Raw genomic sequence first — 15,887 nt, 5'->3', positions numbered from 1 at the left:
AAAGGAAAAAAAGGGTGAGGGGGATGGGAGATACAGACTTCCAGTTATAGAATGAAGGCACAGTAAAGGGAATATACTCAGTGACACTATAATAGCATTGTATGGTGACAGATGGTAGCTACACTTGGAGTAAGCATAGCATAACATATAGAGAAGCTGAATTACTATGTTGTACATCTGAAACTAATGTAACACTGTGTGTCAACTATACTCAAATAATTTTTTTAGTTTTAATCCTTATATATACACGTATACTATATACATATTTTCCCCAAAATCAGAACAATACACCAAGCTACTCACAGTGAGATTACATGGTGGTTTCACTTTCTGCATTTATACATCTTGTCTTAAGCTTTTAGAATGAGCACATACTAGGCAGGAGTCACAAAACTTTAAATATATATCTATCTATATATACATATATATATTCAGTTTTATTATTTTAAGATACTTTATGTATTCTAAGCATATATGTTAAAAAAGCAAATTAAAGTAAGTGAAATTATGAATAAAAATACACCTATTTTATATAACCATGTATCACAAAAATGCAATTCCCAAGCTAGGCCATTCATTCCAATATACCCAGTAATAATTCTTAACGCGTGTCCATATTAATAAAGCATTATTGTGCTGGCTAATGTGACACACTCTGGCTATTTCCTTGGGAATAAAAATACTATGAAATCAAATGTCAGCATGCTGAACTAATAGATCCCTCCCAAAAAGGACAAGAAAGGCATTTAAAAAAAAAAAAAAAAAACATATTAAAGAATTCAGACAGGGGCGCCTGGGTGGCGCAGTCGGTTAAGCGTCCGACTTCAGCCAGGTCACGATCTCGCGGTCCCTGAGTTCGAGCCCCGCGTCAGGCTCTGGGCTGATGGCTCAGAGCCTGGAGCCTGTTTCCGATTCTGTGTCTCCCTCTCTCTCTGCCCCTCCCCCGTTCATGCTCTGTCTCTCTCTGTCCCAAAAATAAATAAACGTTAAAAAAAAAAATTTTTTTTTAAATAAAAAAAAAAAAAGAATTCAGACATAGCACAAAAGTGAGAAGAAATAGACAAATACATTAGTTCCCAAGCTAGCTATGTTGCAGAGATAAAGGTAAACCCAGATGAATAACCTTGACCTCAAGATATGTCTAAATAGTATTCATTTCTAATTTACAAAAGTTATAATACATTGAAATACTTTTCATATGTGACAATAAGTATAATTCAAAACCTGCAAAAACTTGGAGGGAAATTTTTTTCATAAAAAGCTCACAGTCATGTTTTAGGCTGAAAGTAGGGAATCAAAATTCAGTGGTATATAGAAACATAAAGCAATCCACTCTTCCACATAGTGTTTTGCTTTACTATAATGAAAGAAAAACATTTAATTTGGGGATGATATCAGGTTTAGAACACAGCAAAATATTAAATGTCCCAGACCTGCTAAGTTTGGCAAATGCTGCATAACAATGTCTCTCTAGGAGGTTCACAATGCATCTTAACATATAACACATAAAAAAATATTTATCCCAACATTATCCTAACTTACATGAACATAGAATCCTTAATTCAGTAAGTACTTACTAATACATATAACTCATGGAACAAAACAGTTTAGGAAATGCTGATATAGAAAAAAGAGCATAGACTTTGGAATCTGAAGACTCTGTCACAGCTTACTCGCTGTGTGACCCCGGGAAAGTTTATTTCCCTGAGCCTCAGTTTTCTATCTGTAATATGAAAATAAAAAATAACACCATCTACCTGAGTGCTTGGCACATAAAAGATGATTGATTAGTTGATAGATAGATAGAAAGATTGACAGATAAATAAATAACCCCTCTAATTTTTCATGTAATGGTTTATATGTTGGCTTTAGGGATCAACAAAAGTTTTAGGAATCTATTTTTTTGTATACAATCTTGCTCAATCCCTTATCTATGTTCAAATTTTCCAGTATGATATCAACCATATCCAAAATAAATGTTGCAACCTGGCTAAGCAAACCCTGTTGAAAAGCTCTTTAAATATTTGTGGAATACAAGCAACCATGGGAAATTCTTAGAAAACATAAATAAGGGGCACCTGGGTGGCTCAGTCGGTTAAGCTCCGACTTCAGCTCAGGGCATGATGTCCTGGGTTCGCGCCCCGTATCAGGCTCTGTGCTGACAGCTCAGAGCCTGGAGCCTGCTTCAGATTCTGTGTCTCCCTCTCTCTCTCTGCCCCTCACCCCCTCAAAAATAAACATTAAAAAAAAAAAAACATAAATAAAATTTAGTTCTACTCTTTAGTAATTAGGATACAAAGAACAGTAAGACCTGATCCCTGCTCGGAAGCAGCATAAACTGGCTGACCAAAACATGTATTTCTTAATAAAGAATTTCTTAATTTCCCTATTTCTTAATAAAGAAAGGTAAGACTTGTTACTCTTAAGAAGTCTAGTCAGAGATTTAAGGAAGGAAGGAGATAAAAGATCAACAAATATTGACTAAGTACCCATTAAGTGCCAGGGACAATTCTAGGCACTGGGTAAACAAAACAGTCAACACACTCTTGATGCTTACATTCCAGGTGCAGAGACAGATAAATAGACATATTTGTCATAGACATCAGATAGTAGTCGGTGATTTAGAGAAATATAAAGCAGTGTTCAGGAGTTGAAGGTGATGGGGAAGTGTTGTTTTAGACAAGACAGTCAAGGAAGGCCTCTGGGAGAGGTGACAGGTGTCTAGAACTAAGTGAAAACAAAGCACACTTTAGTTGACCAATGCCTTTGCAGGCTTGAAACAAGTGGTGCTTTCTACTTAGACTTTTTATTAAAATTGTTCAGAAGAGCATGAAGCACAGGTAGACACAAAAATCACTAGTATGAAAGAGACTGGGTGGTACCAAGTAAATGACAGCATCCAAAATTCCCACTGCTTCATAGTCACATTTATAATTATGTTTTGGTCATATGCGGTGCAAAGCTAGTTTATGCCATTATAACCACCTGTCATCTAGTTTCTATTTAGAATGCACAAAAAGAAAAGGTAATGTATTAAAAATCCTTTAAAATAAATGAGAAGTAAATCTCAAGAGTTTTCATGGTCACCAATCTCAAGGAATTAACTGAAACTCCCCATCTCAACATTTCCAAACTGTTGCCTTATTAGGCTGCTAACTCTTCTTCAATGCTATAACGCCTCTAATTTTCTCCCTCCAACACTACTCCTCATTCCACACATGTAAATGTGTACCTTGTATGAATGTAGGCTAAGTTCACAAGTACGCCTCCAAGAGATGAGCAAAGAGTGTCTATCCTGTTCCTTTATCCTGTTTCTTATGATAAAGTTGCTTTTTACATCAGATTTTACATCAGGTGTTTCTTTTGAAGTACTAACCTCTTCAGTATATCATGAAGTTCTACAATATAATTCATTCAACAAATTAGTTTTGTGTGCCAGGCATTGTATTAATTGCTAGGTGCCAAGTATACAAAAAAGACTAAATAAGACCTCTACTCTTGTTGGTTTGCTAGCCAATACAAGAGACAAACATGGAAACAACTATTCAGGTACCACAATTATGTACAAGATGCTACCGGAGTACACGAAGAATCACCTCATTCTGTCTGCTGCAATCATAAAACACTTCTCAAAGACTTAATGTTTGAGCTGTTCTTAAAGGATAAATAAGCAGATGGAGAAGGGAGGACCCTAGGTTAATCAGGCAGACTTAGAGATGGATACTGTAGTAAAGGTATTTAAAAAAAAAAGAAAAAGAAAAAAGGTTGGAAAGGTGGGAGCTGGGGAAGGGGAGTGGGGGCAGTGTCCACATTCTAAAAGGCTTTGTCTGCCAGGTGAGGCTGGTAAGTCTGAATTCTATCTTGTCTTTGGGGTAAGAAACCATTGAAGAATTTCAGGGAACAAAGTGACTAACGAGATTATATTTACAATTTAGAAAGAATACCAGAATGGAGTGTAGATAAAGTCAGTCAGAAAGCAAGGGAGCTTGGTGAAGAGGTTGCTGCAACAGGACATTATTTATGAAACCTGGACTAAGCCAGTGACAGCAAGAAAAGCAAGAGTTAAAAGTATGTACAAAGCATCAAAAGAAGACAAATATCTAAGAGGAAGTCTAGAGAAATTAGAGAAAGCTTCACAGAGGAGACGGTGTTTGCACTGGGCCCTAAACAAGGAAAATTCGCCATATAGAAAATGAGAGAAAAAAGGAGAGAACAGCACAATGAAAGGCAAAGGCAGACTACTTGACCTGAGATCTTGCTAAAGTATCCTTCTGGAGATCAATCAATCGGTAAATTTTTACCGAAGCCTAATATGTATCTTGGATCTTGAGGAATCAAATGAAAATTAAAGTCAGCTTTCCCAAAATAATGTACTTGGAGAAATTTTGGTCCAAGGACTCCAAGTAAAATACCTCTGAATAAGAGTAGGATTATGGTGATGGGATTGGCTAGGTAAGAGCTGAAAAGTAAACTGGAGGTAAGGAAGGGGGTGAAGACTTTCTATTCGAAGGCTAAGAAATCTGGAAAACTAGGACAATTCTGGGAACAGTTTTTTAGATTGTCTTATTTAGTCCATAAACAATATGTTTACATAGATAATAGTAAGTACTATTATTGTTCCATTTACCAATGAGAAAACTAAGGGTTAAAGAAAATAACGTACCCAAGGTCACATAGCTAGTTTAAATGGTGAAGCCAGCAGACCCTTTGCATTCAATCACAAATCCAGGAGAAACTGAAATATATGCAGTACTTACTTACTTTAACTCTTAAAAATCTATAAAGTCACTATTAGTTTAGAACCTAAAAGTTTCATATCAACAAGATTTATTCATAAAACTACTTTGCCTGGTATTCTCAAAGTATAATCATTCACCCAATAATTTCAAGTCTGTTAATGTTACTTAAAAAGCTTTCAAAATGTGTATTACAAATAGAACTACCAGTTGTAAAACTTTAGGAATCTTGATTCCCAAAATATAGCAAAAACTTGAGAGGATAGCCATCAATTTTTCAACAAAACAAAGAAAGACTATTTTCTGGAGTTAATCTCATCCACACTGTTTGGCAGACAGTGTTTTCAGAAAAGAAATTGAGGGAAAAGAGGGAAAAGCCACATCCCATTGTCATTGAATACAAATGTTCACTGAATACAAGTTGATCTAAGTATCATTTTCTTAGTAACTATTACTTTTCAAATTTCATTTTTATCATCTTCACAAACTTCTGAAAATTGAAAACATGCCCAGAATGAGACAAGCTACTCTATCCTTTCATATGTTGGTTTATTTCTTGATTTGGTGCAATTCCAAAGATAGACCCATTTCTTTTAAGTACTGCAAGAGCTGGAGAGAATATGGTCCCAGCCTGCTGCAGGAGGGATGTGCTTGGTACATCTAAATCTCTAGATTTCTAAACTAAATACCTGATGAAAATACTTTTGTGGCAGTTAAGTATCCCGGAGAGCACAAATCAGGCCTTTATGATGCTACTACCTATCTTTACACATTAAGTGCTCCTAGAGGGCATGTTCCTATATCCAGCACTTAGTGCAACGTCAGGCACACCACAAAGAGTGGATGAATAAATCTTATTCTGCCTTTCAAATGTGAAACCAAGAGCTATCCAACCAAATCTGAATGGTGAAATTGTTCCTCCTTCATCATAAAATGTTGAAATTTTTTTTCTGTATTTGGTGAACAAGGGCACCATGAGTTGATTTTATCTGGACTACCGGGGAAAAAATGTGACCAAAATATTCTGACAAATATTGTGAAGAGTTGTATATAAACTTTCTCTTCTACTGTTTGTATAAAGCATTATAAGGAGATAAAGGCCAGGAAACAAAATAAATTCCATAGGCACAGTGTGTCCAAGGTTATTAACTAATAAGCGGTAGAGTCACAAATAGGACCCGACTAGCTCCCAATCCAATGTGCTTCCTATTATAACACATCATGATTACAGGAACATCTTTTCTTATTACGTTTATTAGTCCAAAAAAGTGTTTGGGGAAAAACCTCAGGCCAAAGGAAATCTTCACAGAAAAGACAAATTACAGAAGTACTTTGCTTTTTAAATTCCTCTGTGCCCTTACATTTCTAGGTGTCACCAAGACTCAAGACATTAAAACATTCAGTTAAAATGAGATGAGGGCTGCAAGCACTAGGCATAAAGCAAAATATATAGATATGTAGATATATACATGGTATCCTCTGACAAGCTTCAACTTAAGTAGTTACATCCATTCTTGTTATCTTTCTAAGATAACAACACAAGCTTAGAAGACTTCCCCAAACCCAGATTTCTTCTCCTGTCGTCCTCCCCATTACTCCTGTCCAATCAGCTTCCCATTCTCCCAAAGCTTCAATTTTCCTTCTCATCTCTACCTTTGGCATTCAAATGCTCCCTTCCCCTCCCCCTACAGTCCCAAGACTCATTTTTTACCTTTCAGCCTTAGGGCCTTCCTGGACCACCCTATCTAAAGAGGCCTCTCCCAGTTACTTCTAAGTACACAGTACGGTCCACAGTTAAACTTTTAATTTGTTTTTACTAGTTAATTGTCATTCCATTCCATTAGGATGTGCCATGATGGCTATCCCCTTACCACTGTCTCTACAACACCTCCTTTTCCATCATTACCAAAACTGTTCTGGAAATACTGTTACGTCTACCACCTCCTTCCAACTGTAAGCTCATCATGGGTAAGTGCTGTCTTACGTTTCCTCAGCACTCGAGGAAGTGCCTGGCATCATCCAACGCAGTCAGTAAAAGTTCGCAGAATAAATGTATTAAGCACCAATGCTCATTACTAGCATAGAAGCAAAGAAGAATTACACCGGGACACTTCCTAGTGCAGACAAATGCTGCAGGTTGTAGACATAAAAACTGCTAATGATACAATGTATAGAAAAGATGAGCATGGACAAAATTCCATTCAAAGAGATGAGGTGTCTCTGGCTCAGCAAAGAGGAAGGAGAAAAGCAAGAAAGCAAGCCAATTTTTTATTTTCCACTGGACTAAGAGAGCAAAATTGTCCCCCCCAATTACAACTTTGCAACAGCGCAATGTATTCGGCACACTCAACTACTCATCAAGAGTCCAAGTACCAACATACTACCATTATTTTGCATTCTCTCAGATACACCAGGTGAGGAGCAGAGGGTTGGTCCTGAAACCCGATAGAATAGCAGAAGTAGAAATAATAATGGCATATCTTTAAATTTATAGACAAAAATCTGGAAGTGACCATGGAGACTATAAACTAAACATACCAATAAATATGTATGTAACCACAGGTTAGGACCCACTATAGCACAGAAATGGTCATACTACTGCCAAGAGACCACACTCCACATCTTTCTCAATCCTCTTCCACTCAAAGACCCTAAATAGCCACCACTAACTCACTAGCCTCACTGCTGATAGCACAATCCTCAAAGGAATCCAGAAGAAGAGAAAGAACAGCTTAAAAGTCTCCCCACCCCGCCTCTCAAAAATAAATAAATAAAATAAGAAAGAAAAAAAACAACACAACCAACCAATGGGCTCCGCAATCACTAATGAGAAAGCCCAAGACGCCTTTCAAAGCCAACTGTCAGACCTTTTAGGGGCCCAGATGACGTTGACTCCAAAGAGAAGTCTCTGGCCCCAACACATATCTCCGGATTATTCAGGAAAACTCAGGTTTTCCAGTTTGGAGATCTGCACTCAAAAAAGGATCTCCCAGCAGGAACGAGCAATCAATCTCTCTGGAGGCAATGGCGCTCCAACCAACCACCCGGCAGGGGGACAGGCAACGGCGACAGGGCACGGCCCTTCCAGGGAGCCGCCGGCGCCCTCCGGGTTCTCAGTCTGGCCCAGCGCAACCCGCCCTGGCGGTGACCAAAGTCGGGCAGTGGTGAAGGGGGGCCAGCGGTCGAGCTTCCCGAGCTGGGCCTTCCCGGCCTGGGGGCGCGGCGAGACACGGAGGTGGCGCCTCTCAGTCCAGCCCCGGCTGCGGCAACCGATCCGAGGCCTCTTCCCCTGGCCTCCCCACCCCGCCGCCTTCAGCCAGCCAGTCAGCCCCTCACCTGGCAGAAGCTCCGGCAGTAGTTCAAAGATGAGACCTCCGACACCTCCTGCTCCCTCAGCTCTGTCTCCAGCTGCCATAGACACGGTCGCAGTCCCGGGGCTCCCAGAGCCGGAGATGCAGGGCGATGACCCCGAGCCATGGACTCAGTCTCGGTTCCGTCCCCGGCTCCGGCTCCTGCCGGAGCCTCAGCCCCGGCCCCGGCGGCGGCGGCGGCTTCTCCCTTTCCGTCCGCCATCTTCCCACGGCCCAGCAGCGCGTAGGCAACCAAGCCACGTGATTCAGCCCTGGCCCCGCCCCCGTTCGACCACACGTGGTGACGCACTCCTTGGCGACGCGGGCGCGGGTCGGATTCCGTCACTGGGTCTCTGGGTGCTCCTCCTCTCGGCGGCCTTCCCGACAGCCGCCCTGGCAACAGCCTGGCGGCAGCTGGCCAAACACCTACTTCTCTCAGCCTTTCCAGACTCTCTGGAGTCACGGGGTCACCGAGCTGGACATACATGTAGACATAACCTAGACTGGAGCGGCCTGACGCTTAAGCTGCGATCGGAAGGAAGAGAGAATAAGGATCCCCCGGTGGAAAGAAAATAAGCAAAGGTTATGAAGACTAGGTCCGTGGGAAGGTGGTTTATAAGAATGGGCACTACAAGTCAGTAGGGAAAGGATGACCTCTACAGGAAATGGGGCTGAGGCAACTTTTTCAATAGGAAGAAAATTTAGATTTCTACTTTAAACCATATCCAAAAATAAATCCCAGGTGGATTACAGGCCCCGAAATATTTTTCAGGAAATATTTCTTTAGGATATCAAAATAGGGACGAATTTCTTAAATAAGCCCCAAGAAAGCACAAACCGTGTGAGAAAATATTGTTAGATTTGACTGCATTAAAATTAGTTAATTCTGTAACAACAGAAGTTTAAGAAGATGCAACACAAAGACAAGCCAAAAACTAGATGGTATTCAAATACATAAAACCGCCAAAAGATTAATATCCGAAAAGTTACCCAAATCAAAAGGAAAAAAAGCAAACAATCCAGTAGGAAAGTAAATAAAGGATATACAGAGCTAGTTCACCAAAACACCAATAAGAATGACCAATAAACCCGTGAAAAGATGTTTAACTTCACTGTGACCATCAAGGTACAAATTAAAACAATATACGGGGCACCTGGCTGGATGAGTCAGAAGAGCATTTGACTTTTGATCTCAGGGTCATGAGTTCCAGCCCCATATTGGGTGTAGAGATTAAATAAACATATATATATATATATATATATATATATATACACACACACACACATATATATAATATATACATATATAACATATATATTATATACACATATAATATATATGTGTATATTATATATATACATAATTTTATACCCATTAGTACCATGTTTTAGGATTTAGAAACATGGAACTTATATATTGCTGGTGGAGGCATTAATTGGTAATCACTTAATAAAATTGAATATACACATGTCCTGTGACTCAGCAATTCCTCATAATAATAATAGTTGATATTCATTGAGATAAGGTTTTTTATATATTTTAACCCGTTTAATCCTACTAACAATACCATGAAAAGTTACTATTTTTACCCTCATTTTATAATTCAGGAAACAGACATGGAGACTTTAAGTAACTTGACCAAAGTGACACAACTTGGAAATTATGGTGCCCGGAATTCAATCCCAAGTAGTCTGCTCCAGAAACGGATCTCTTAGAGGTGCCTGGGTGGCTCAGCTGGTTAAGCAACTGGCTCTTGATTTTGGCTCAGGGCATGATCTCATGGTTCATGAGATTGCCAGGCATTGGACTCTGCACTGGGCTCTGCGCTGACAGCATAGAGACTGCTTGGGATTCTGTCTCTGCCCCTCTCCCGCCCAAGCTTGAGCACTCTCTCTCAAAATAAATAAATAAACTTAAAAAAAAAAAACTACCATAGAATCTGACCTCTTAAAAAATTTTTTTAATGTTTATTTATTTTTGAGTGACAGAGCACAAGCAGGGGAGCAACAGAGAGAGAGAGGGAGATACAGAATCTGAAACAGGCTCCAGGCTCTGAGCTGTCAGCGCAGAGCCCGACACAAGGCTCGAACTCACAAACCGTGAGATCAAGACCTGAGCTGAAGTCAGACGCTTAACCTACCCGAGCCACCAAATCTGACCTCTTAAACACTATGTTGCCAATGTTCATTGCAACACTATTAGTGTTCAACAGTACACTAAATGTTCAACAGTAGAAAGATGGAAAAACAAATTACGGTATATTCACACACAAAAAATAAACAGCCAGTAAATGAATGAATTAAAACTTCATACATCAGCATAGTAAGCTGCATACATCAACATTGATTGATTAGCACCTATTATGTTCTGGGCACTTTCCCAGCTAACAGAGATTCAGAGAACAACATATTTTAATGGACAGATGTGGCTAAACATTAATGTGTTAGATGTAGGTAATAGGCACATGATTTTCTATAAAATTGTCTGTACTTTTTTGTATCTTTGGCATACAAAATAATTAGGCCTAAAAAAAAAAAGGCAGGATGCGGTGGGGTGGGAAGAAGATCAGTGTATCTGTAATGTGGTGCAAGGCAGGGCAGGTGGTGGAGATGAGGTTGGAGAAGGAGAAAAGGGCCAGATAATATAGGACTTTATAGCTCAAGGCAAGCAGTGGGGATTTAAAGTGTGACAGGTAACCACCGAAAAGCGTTAAGTGGTCATATGATATCATCTGATTTACACTCCTGCTGCCACCACGTAGAGAAAAGGTGGTGGGAGGCAAGAAGGAAGACAGAGAAGCTATTGCAGCAGTCCCAGTAGTAAAGGTGAACAGATTAAGGATACATTTTGGAAGCAGAACCAACAGGCCGATGCTTTGTTCATGAGGAGTGAGGGAAAGAGAAGAATCTGGAATGGCCTTCAGTTTGAATGGTTGGCAAAGATGCTTACTGAGAAAGATGGAGACTAAGGAAAGAAACAGATTGGGAAAAGAGGGAGAGAGAACCGAAAGTTCTGTTTGGGACGGGTTAATTTTAATTTCCCTATGAGACACCCAAATGGATGCGCTTGGATATATGTCTGTGGGCAGGGTTGGAGATGCAGAACCATCAGTGGTCATGCCACTGTTACAAGACAACAACAGACAAAAACCACAAGACTTCTTTCACTCCACCACATCCTCCCCTAGTTTCCGTCCCACATCTCTGCTCTCTTTTGTAGAAAAACTCTTGTAAAGAGCTGGCCAAATCCTCTATTTGCACTTTCTTCTCATTCTCTCTTGAACCCTTTACAGCCAGGCTTTCATCCCCAGTCCTCGCTGAAACTGCCTTTTTTTTTTTTTTAATGTTACCAGTAATTTCTACTTTTGTTGTCTCAAGTGGCAAATTCTCAGTCCTTTATTTAGTCTCTTGGCAGTATTTGGCCTTGTTGATCATTCCCCAGTATTGGATTTCACTTGGCTTCCAAGTCTCCATACTTTCCTGGTGTTTCTTCGTGGTTTCTTTTCTTGCTCTCCCTTCTCTTTCTGATTTCTAGCTGTCCCAGGCACAGCCCTTCAACCTCTTTTCTATCTACACTCATTGCTGTACCCATCCAGTTCTTTTTTTTTTTTTAATGTTTATTTATTTTTGACAGAGAGAGACAGAGCATGAGCAGGGGAGGGACAGAGAAAGAGGGAGACACAGAATCCGAAGCAGGCTCCAGGCTCTGAGCTGTCAGCACAGAGCCCGACACGGGGCTCGAGCTCACAGACGGTGAGATCATGACCTGAGCCGAAGTCGGACGCTCAACGGACTGAACCACCCAGGCGCCCCTGTACCCACCCAGTTCTAATACCATTTACATATTTAGGCCCATTAAAACCATCCAAGAAGGGCCCTGCCCTGGCAAAAATCTCTCTCTCTCTCTCTCTCTCTCTCTCTCTCTCTCTCTCTCTCTCTTTATACACACACACACACACACACACACACACACACACACACTAACTATATTAAAGAACACATAGATTTCTCTATCTTTCAGGATCCAGCCCTCATCACAGAGTACAACCCTAAGGGTGCCTGTGTGGCTCAGTTGATTAAGCACTCAACTCGATTTCAGCTCAGGTCATGATCTTGCAGTTTGTGGGTTCGTGTCTTGTCATGCTCTGTGCTGATGGTGAGGAGCCTGCTTTGGATTCTGTGTCTCCCTCTCTCTCTAACCCTCCCCCGCTCATGCTCTGTCTCTCTCTGTCTCAAAAAATAAAATAAAACATTAAAAAAAGTTTTTAAGTACAACTCTATTTACTTTTATAACTAGCATTATTCAAACTCCATATCTTTTGCTCTGTGTCCTCAAATGGAAAGGCATCAAAAGAATTGAAAGCAAGGATTTGAGCAGATATTTGTATACACATATTCACAGCAATATTATTCATAATCACCAAAAGATGGGAAAAACCCAAGCATTCATTGAAGGATGGATGGACAAACAAAACGTGGCATATACATACAATGGAATATTGCTCAGTCTTAAAAAGGAAGGAAAATCTGACACATGCTACACAATAGATAAGCCTCAAAGACATTATACTTACTGACATACATAAATCACAGAGATAAATACTGTGTGATACCACCTAACTGAGGTACCTAAAGGATTTAAAATCAGAGACAAAAAGTAGAAGAGTTGTTGCAAGGGGTTGGGGCAAAGGAGAACGGGGAGTTAGTATTACATATTTACTGAGTTTTGGGGCACCTGGGTGGCTCAGTTCTTTAGCACAGGTGCAACGTATTCTTGCATAACCAAGTATTATTTCCCAGTAGTAGTGAATGTTCCTTTTTACTGTTGTTGTTGTTGTTAAAGTTTATTTATTTACTTTGAGCGAGAGAGAAAAGGAGAGGGAGTGGCAGAGGGAAGGGGAGAGAGAATCCCAAGCAGGGTCCGTGCTGTCCGCACAGAGCCCAACTGCATGAACCCTGAGATCCTGACCTGAGCCAAAATCAAGAGTCAAATGCTTAACCAACTGAGCCACCCAGGTGCACCATGCAGAAATGTTTTTGTTTTTTTTTTTAATTGCCTCTTTACCTGTTCCGATTCAAGGTGTGGAAACAATTGGTGATTTAGTACAATTTCCCACAGTGGCTGAAAAAAAATTCCGCAATGCTAAACAATTCTGTTGACCGTGAAATTTTATATCATGTGTGTATTTGTCTAGCTGTAATGAATGGAAAAACTGGTTCTTTACATTGTCAATACTCAATGAATTGGGAATGCATTGGGAATAACTTTGTATAAAAATATTTAATAAGACAATTTGGTTTTTAAAGGCTAACTTTCTATTTCCTGCATTGTTTATACAATTTTGATTTAAAATTCTGATATTTTGGGGGGTGCCTGGGTGGCTCAGTCGGTTAACCGTCTGACTTTGGCTGAGGTCATGATCTCATGGTTTCTGAGTTCGAGACCTGTGTCGGGCTCTGTGCTAACAGCTCAGAGCCTGGAGCCTGCTTCAGATTCTGTGTCTACTCCTCTCTCTGCCCCTCCCATGCTCATGCTCTGTCTCTCTGTGTCTCTCAATAATAAATAAATGTTAAAAAAAACCTTTTTTAATGTAATAAAATTCTGATGTTTTCGTACTTTGTTATTTTGAATTTTAATAATCTGAATGTTTTAAAGCAAAAATAACATTTAAAACACAAAAAGCAATTTTTGACAGTTTCTATTTTCTTCTTTTCCTTTTTTTAAAGATTTTATTTTTCATTTATTTATTTATTTTTAAAAATAAGCTCCACACCCAACGTGGGGCTTGAAGTCACGACCCTGAGATCAAGAGTCGGATGCTCTAGGGGCGCCTGGGTGGTTCAGTCAGTTAAGCGTCTGATTTCAAATCAGGTCACGAACTCACGGTTCCTGGGTTTGATCCCAGCTGTCTGTGTCTCCCTCTTTGGGATTCTGTGGATTCTGTGTCTCCCTCTTTCTCTGTCCCTCCCCTGCTGGTGCTCTGTCACTCTCTCTCTCAAAAATAAATAAACATTTAAAAAAATTAAGAAGGGGCGCCTGGATGGCTTAGTTGGTTGAGCGTCCGACTTCAGCTCGGGTCATGATCTCACAGCTTGTGGGTTTGAGCCCCGCATCAGGCTCTGTGCTGACAGCTCGGAGCCTGGAACCTGCTTCGGATTCTGTGCCGCCCTCTCTCTCTGCCCCAACCCATTCGCATTCTGTCTCTGTCTGTCTCAAAAATAAGTAAACATTAAAAAAAATTTTTTTTTAATTAAGAAAAAAAAAAGAGTCAGATGCTCTACTGACTGTGCCAGTGAGGCGGCCCAACAGTGTCATTTTAAACTTATCAAAATATATTTACACTTTGTACATTTTGAATACAATTATCTTTTATTCTCAATCCTTTTTTAGCTCATTATTCCCACAGATACAAACTATGTGAAAAATTTTATTATAACAATATGATTAGTGATTTTGCTAAGGCAAGAAAAGTTAATTGTATGGAATAAATATGTAATCATTTATCATGTATTTTATAATTTATCTAAACATCCCTGATCCATCAATGGAACAGTCAGACAGGTATGATAGTAATCAAATTCACTTTTTTTGTGATATTTAGCCAAAATTTGGCCACAAAAATCACAATTTCATTATGTGTCCTTTTAGGTTTTATTGTTGTAAAGGTATATTTATCAAGACAGAAGGATAGAACATGTTTTATCTAACAGTGTGATGTTAAGTTAGTTATAACATGTGGTATATGGACCACCATTTGTGCTCTTGGTCCTGACCCTGAAAATACTAAGAGTGAACCTGCTAACCATTACCACTGTACTGATGTCCAGACTCTGCCTCCTAACTGTCTCCTCTACATATCTAGCAGGCAGCTCACACAAAACTTATCCAAAGCCTTTCCTTTGTCAGTAAATGACAGTGGGTTCATTTGACTGCTTAAGCCAAAGATTTGGAGTCGTGCTCATCCCCATTCTCTCTCTCACATTCCATATCTATTCTAAGCTCTTGATTGAAAATGTGCTCTCTGGGAATGCAAGCTGGTACAGCCACTCTGGAAAACAGTATGGAGGTTCCTCAAAAAACTAAAAATAGAACTACCCTACGACCCAGCAACTGCCCTTAGGTTTTTATCCAAGGGATACAGGTATGCTGTTTTGAAGGGACACATGCATCCCAATGTTTATAGCAGCACTATCAACAATAGCCAAAGTATGGAAAGAGCCCAAATGTCCATCGATGGATGAATGGATACAGAAGACGTGGTATATATCTACAATGGAGTATTACTTAGCAATCAAAAAGAATGAAATCTTGCCATTTGCAATTATGTGGATGGAACTGGAGGGTATTATGCTAAGTGAAATTAGCCAGTCAGAGAAAGACAAAAATCATATGACTTCACTCATATGAGGACTTTAAGAGACAAAACAGATGAACATAAGGGAAGGGAAACAAAAATAAAAACAAGGAGGGAGACAAAACAGAAGAGACTCATAAATATGGAGAACAAACTGAGGGTTACAGGAGGGGTTGTGGGAGGGGGGATGGGCTAAATGAGTAAGGGGCACTAAGGAATCTATTCCTGAAATCATTGTTGCACTGTATGCTAACTAATTTGGATGTAAATTTTTAAAAATTAAAAAATTAAAAAAAAAAGAATTGTTTCAGAGTGAGACAGGAAAGAATACTTACTAAATGTGTGCAGGAAAATTGAAGGGCAGTGTTGAGTGGCATTCTTCATTTGTTTAACAAATATTCATTGATGGTCTGCTATGTTTCAGGTACTGTCCTAAGGGCAGAAAT

General features: G+C 39.7%; 1 protein-coding gene across 1 annotated transcript in view; it reads right to left on the bottom strand.

Annotated features, from left to right (window-relative positions):
• RLF (RLF zinc finger) overlaps positions 1-8,345 on the bottom strand; it is an 86,649-nt gene extending 78,304 nt beyond the window's left edge. Inside the window, exon 1 of the mRNA XM_003989897.4 lies at positions 8,073-8,345. Within this exon, the coding sequence (XP_003989946.1) occupies positions 8,073-8,309 (237 nt within the window). The 5' untranslated portion in view covers positions 8,310-8,345. The remainder of the gene's footprint in view (positions 1-8,072) is intronic.
• Positions 8,346-15,887: the final 7,542 nt, after the last annotated feature.

Source organism: Felis catus, chromosome C1, assembly GCF_018350175.1.
Source record: "Felis catus isolate Fca126 chromosome C1, F.catus_Fca126_mat1.0, whole genome shotgun sequence".
NCBI lineage: Eukaryota > Metazoa > Chordata > Mammalia > Carnivora > Felidae > Felis > Felis catus.
The sequence above is the reverse complement of the archived record's forward strand: the minus strand, read 5'-3'. Positions and strand labels throughout refer to the sequence as shown.